The sequence below is a fragment of the Trachymyrmex cornetzi genome, unplaced genomic scaffold (genome assembly GCF_001594075.2).
Source record: "Trachymyrmex cornetzi isolate Tcor2-1 unplaced genomic scaffold, Tcor1.1 scaffold25, whole genome shotgun sequence".
Classification (NCBI taxonomy): Eukaryota; Metazoa; Arthropoda; class Insecta; order Hymenoptera; family Formicidae; genus Trachymyrmex; species Trachymyrmex cornetzi.
The window spans coordinates 751,282-757,417 of NW_017297166.1; the positions used below are offsets into that span (position 1 = coordinate 751,282).

Genomic DNA, 6,136 nt, shown 5'->3' on the forward strand with positions numbered 1-6,136 from the left:
ATATATATATATATTATATTTTTTTTTAATTTGACAATTACACCACCTGATGGAGCAACGTTCCAGCTTTCAGAATCTGTTTTATTAATTGCGGTACGATGATTTTTAATGGAGTTATGAGCGATCAAAGTCAGAATGCTCCTTTTTACTAATAAAAACATTTTTAAAAAACGATTTTGTAAGAAAAATTCCAAACTTTCACGATATAGATGATCGAAAATTTTCGCAATTTTTCTTGGCACGTGATAGATCCACAAAGTGAGAAGAAAAATTTCCCTTTCTTTCAGCTCATTTTGCTTTCTATATATAAAAATTACAAAATTTACATAAATTGACAAAATATAGTAACCGTTCGAAAGTAGAGATTTTAGGCTTTAAAACTATTTTTCAAATTTAAATTTTGATCATTTTTAACGAAGATATTGTATATATAATTTTTAGCTAACAAAATACCGCAGAACTTTTCCTCCAAGCCAATGTACAACACAAATAGGAAGACAAATGAGAATTTGCTAATGGATTTAAACATTTTCTCGTGACTAACCTGAGCTTTCATATGTGCAATAGCATATTTTTTTTTGCGAGAAGCTCTTGTCACACATCATACATTCATACTGCTTTTTATCGCTATGTACAAATTTGTGTACGTGTATGTTATCTTTGGTAGCGAAGGTTCTGCCGCAAACCTAAAATGCAGCATATTTATATGTACAAAAACATAAAAATGAGGAAAACAATCAAATGAGAAATAATTGAAAAAATCACTAACAATAATTTGAAAGCCCATACCTCGCAAAGATATGGTTTCCCGCCTAAATGTGTTCTGTATGTATGATATATACGGGTCCCACGATGGGCAAATGTAGCTGGACATTTATCACATTTATACGGTCTTTCACCGTTGTGCTTCCTGTTTATATGATGATCCAAATTTTGTTTTGTTGCATAACAGTTCCCACATTGGGCACACTTGTAAAGTGTTTCATTGTAATGTGCTATCCTCTTGTGCCTGTCTAGAATCGGTTTTCGACTAAAAAATAACCGTAACAATATTAAACATTTGTTACCAATTTAATTAAGCATAGAGGCTGTAATATCAAATAATTCTTCTAATTTTTGTTACTCAAGTACTCACCTAAATGATTTATGACAAACCTCGCATTGATATAGTTTTTCACCTGTATGAGCTCTTTCATGCTTATGCAAAACACTTTTTCGGTTAAATGTCTTACTAAACATTTCGTTTCTGTGAAGTTTATCTTCAGTATGTACGTCTCTATTACTTTGTCTTAAAGCTTCCGAGGAGGTACAAGACTCTTCTTTAATATTAAGGAAAATTATTGCTATAAAACAAATATGAAAATGGTAACATGAAACAGATAACTGTTGATATAATAAAAAGTTATCAAAAACATTAAAAATATTAATCATGAACTATATAAATCTTATTGTACTGTTGATGTATATATTCTCTTGTGTCACTATGCGTTGGTTCACGTGGAATCCGTCGTTGATTAGATTTAAATTCTATTTTTTTCAATTCCAACACACAAAATTCTTTAGAAGTACTACTCAATTAATTTTATTCTAATATTCCCTAAACTCTTTTCATAGTTCTCACGATCTAAATTTTTTTTGTACATGTTTACTTTTAAGTTTATTCACCTAAAACCGTTAAAAAACATACCTTTTTACTATTTTTATAAATTTTTTTATCAAGAACATTGTGTCACAGAAGGTTGCCGTTAACGTAATTATTTTATCCAATTAAATGGCTTAAAACACTTTTTGCAAAATAATAGGGGAATATATTGTTATAACAATGTCTATTGCAGTCGAAATATCATTAACAGTTTAAATACAGTGTTATCAGAGATTCATGTATTGGTTTTAGTGTATACTAAATTTTACGCTTTGATAAGAGGACTAAAATCTTTGCAGAAGTCAGTCATCATCTTTTAGTGTATTTTATTGCTAAATTGATATATTTTAACGTTAGTGATATTCCATATGTTATTTGGAACGTTTATTCTATACATGAACACTTTTTTATTTTTTCCTGATTTATACATAAATAGAATATTAAGTAAAATATTAAATTGAAAATATAATACATTGAAAAACAGTGAAATTAGTTAAATGTAATTTAATCAAAGTACAAATTGAAGCATATAAATAAGAAACCGTCTTCATGGTTAAAAGCAACATCTTGTATAAATGATTAATAAGCGTAAAAATAAAATATTAAGAGTAAACCGTATAATCACTTCATGTTTGGAAATCTGATAAATAGAGGTTAAAGAGAATTCAATAAGCAATGGACAATATATATATATATATATAAGAAAAAGACTTCAAAAACTTTATAAAAATCTATTCACAAATTATTTGTGAAAAATGGATATATTACCAACGCAATTATCCAACAATTACATCTAATAAATGTTTAATGCATCCAAAAGTGCGTGCAGTCACGAATTAAGATATGCAAATTCAGTATGAATAAGATTTCGGGGACCGTAATGTGTTGATACGCATCTGAGTGACGCTTATCAACACTTTACAGTCTCCGAAATTTTACCCACATTGTTTCGAAAAATATTAATATTTATAAGATCCTATGTCGGTCGGCGTCGTCATCGGTGTCGCACAGTGATCAAAATTTAGCCGAAAAGCTGGCCAAAACCTCAAAATTAATCCGTATGAAAATTAACATACATAGAATTTCGCGGTTACTGAATACAAATCCAGCATCAAAATTACAGAAAACAAAATGGCGGATACAATATGATATGGACAAACTAATTATCATATTTGTCTATAAAATTTTGTACATATATGCAGGGGCGGCGGAACACGATAAGCGAGTTTGGCACGGCGGGGAGGAGGTACCATATTTTAATAGCGCGTTTAACCACGTACCTATATTGTACTGAATCAGATTGAAAAACAGTTTTTCAATAAATTGCGAAATACATAAAAGTCGTGAATTATTAAATATGCAGCATTATAAAGCAAATAGTTATGATTCGTGACTCTTTTACGCATTCCGAAATTCCTAAAAAAAATCTCAATTTTAGTAACATTAAGTATATATCGATATATATCTTTCGATTTTCGCAATCTTTTTTTAGTAATTATCAAGGAAACGGGCTTCCTTACCGATTTTAATGAAATTAGGTTCATTCGACGCGTTTTTGCACGAAATGAACGAATCTAGCAAAAAAAAAGTGTCGCTTTGTCCCGCGAACCGAGATATTAAGCGTTAAAGTTGACTATTGAGGTTAAGAAATCTATCACAAAGGCGAAACGAAAACTTCCACCCCACTTCTTCCCCTACTTAAGGGGTGCACAACTTTATAATTATCATAGAAGTCGTGCGCTCCTTATGCAGGAGGGGGAGGGGGGTGAAAGTCGCTTCGCGTGGAAAGTCGAAACCCATGTGGTGCACTCCCATGCACCAACATACTCCTATTTCCTCCAACTGTAGCTCCTACTCACTCAAACGCGCTCGTTAGAGTGAGGAGCTATGGTAGGAACATGTTGAAGCATGTTGGAGTATGCGACGCGAACAAACCTCTTATTTCTGTGTAATACTGTTGGTCTGTATAGTATTTTCTTATATCAAACGTTAATTAAACAATATTTGTGTACAATATAATATTGTACTTACCTCTAGAAATCTCCTCCATTTCGCACAATAAAAGAAAACGAACACTCCTATCCAAAGATATATACTTTACAAAAGAGTGTTATTTCTCTCTTTTATTGCGCGACACGTGCACGACTGACTGCTCACAAAGGTTAAGGGGATCCTACAGCAAAGCTCGAACTCCGACGAAATCACTAGATGTCGCGCCGCGCGCCGCACATCACATGACTTTTTATACCAAAGACATTGGCTACATTCCACTTAACGCTCGCAACGCTCGCAAGCATCGTTTGTCCTTGTTTAATATTTGATAAACAACAAGGATAAACGATGCTTGCGAGCGTTGCGAGCGTTAAGTGGAACGCAGCCGTAGAGAATGGACTGCGCGATCGTGTGTCAAAATGGTCGATAGGGATGAGAGAGAGGGACCGTGGCAGACGGCTATTTCTATCTCTTTCCATTCAATGGTGTAATGGAAGAGAGAATGAGAGGGAGATTGGCCGTCTTCCACGGTCCCTCTCTCTCATTATTGTCGACCACATTTGATACACTACTTAGATACGAATCGCGCAGTCCATTCTGTATGTCTTTGACCACAGTAATATCTCACGCAGCTATGATACACGCAGTCACACATACGTGTCAATTTTCGTACAACGAATTCGTCGCGATGAAGCGTCTAAATCTAATTTAGATTTAGCGTAGACTCTCAGCGTAGACTCCACTTCACAAACACGTATTAATGCGTATACTTTAATTCTGGAAAAGGATTTTCGAATCCATGAAAGAGAAAAAGAGTATTCGTTATACAAAAATTATACGTGTTTAGTCGGTAATACAGACGTCTTTAGGATCCCCTTAACTTTGAACTATTGTAGAAAAGCAGGTATAACCGGTAAGCCCATTTCCCTTTTACTATTGAACAGGCCCATCTTTCCCCTAGCCAACCTAATGATTAAAATATCCCAAATAGAATTTTCATTTTTGAGGTTTTGACCAGCTTTTCGGGATTTTTTATCACTGTGCATCGGTCTGTGCATCGTCGTCGTCGTCGTTCGGCGTCGTCGTGGTCGGTCGGCGTCGTCATCGTCTGTTGGTGTCGTAGTTGGTCGACGTCGGTCGGCGTCGTCATCATCGGTCGGCGTCAATTGGCGTCTATTGGCGTTGTCGGCGTCGATCGGCATCGATCCACGTCGATCAGCGTCGTCGTCGTTAACGTCGAACGAGGTCGGACGGCGATAATTATATTAATATATTATATAACTTTAAATATTAGACTGTATATTTGTACGTTAATATTCACTTACATTGCATAATTTTTTAGTAATATTATATGTAATCATTATGAAGGCCTCTTGAATGACAAACTGACTTTACGTATGTGTATACGATGTGAATCTGAAACTTGGAAAATAATGCAAATGATCTTTAAAAGATCTCGAGATCTCAGGAATGATTGTACCGATTTTAATCGGAAATTGGTCGCAAAGCTCGTTCAAATATGTAATAAAACTATCATTAGATTTTTTATTATGGTTTTAATTTCTTGGATATTTTAACTAAAATAAATTTTGACGAAAGAATTCTGGATAAACTTGGTAGCGTTGCGACATTTGTTTACGCAGTGACTTTCACATCAATTTCTTATGTACTTGGAGTTGCGCCGCTACCGCGTCGCTTGGCATCACGCTAATTATTAAATGCTTTCAAATAGCTCGTGCTAACTATTTTTTACAAAAAGAAACGGAACACTGTTAATCTTTTAAAATTTCTTGCATATTATTTTAATTGCATTTCTTTCTTTATAATATTATAATATTGTAATAATAATTGAAGGATTTACTGCAATAGTAAATTTTAACTCACATTTAAGTCTACATAAAAGCTACACATTTTTACAAAATGTAGGTTAGCCCATTGTATATAGTGAGCACTTCAACTGTATAATAGATATACAGTGAGCGCAAAAAGTATTCGTACAAAGAATTTTTTTGTAAAAAAAAGTCCTATTTATACAATAAAAAATAAACATTAATTAGCAATTTTATACATTGAACATATCTATTCTAACATAAACAAACGAGTTTCGCATGTATTCCTGATTCTACGAGCTAAATTTCTCGACTGTACGAATACTTTTTGAGCATCTAAATAATAGAATTTTTAATTTTTGCTTATTTTTCAGATAATATATTTTCTATAATTAATACACATCTTTTTGGTATATATAATTTTAAGAAACATACAGTCTATTTTATTCTTTATGAATAAAATTGTTAATTACCTAACAAAAGAAATGAACGTCAATTAAACGTCGAATCGATGTCGAATTGGTGTTGAAATTATTGTATATTTACTTTTTAAAAATAAGGTTTTTTTAAAAAATATTTTCTCTGTACGAATACTTTTTGCATTCACTGTATAAATCAATGCATAAGCAATAATCCGACATCAATAATAGCATGCAGGCAACAAGCTTCGTCA

The 6,136-nt window shown here is 33.0% G+C and overlaps 1 protein-coding gene across 1 annotated transcript in view; it reads right to left on the reverse strand.

Annotated features, from left to right (window-relative positions):
* The window catches only part of LOC108761510 (zinc finger protein 134-like), a 4,108-nt gene extending 416 nt beyond the window's left edge, over nt 1-3,692 (reverse strand). Inside the window, exons 1-4 of the mRNA XM_018508107.1 lie at nt 3,674-3,692; nt 1,136-1,343; nt 790-1,030; nt 545-686 (exon numbers count right to left, since the gene is read on the reverse strand). Coding sequence (XP_018363609.1) covers nt 545-686; nt 790-1,030; nt 1,136-1,343; nt 3,674-3,692 — 610 coding nt within the window. The remainder of the gene's footprint in view (nt 1-544; nt 687-789; nt 1,031-1,135; nt 1,344-3,673) is intronic.
* Nucleotides 3,693-6,136: the final 2,444 nt, after the last annotated feature.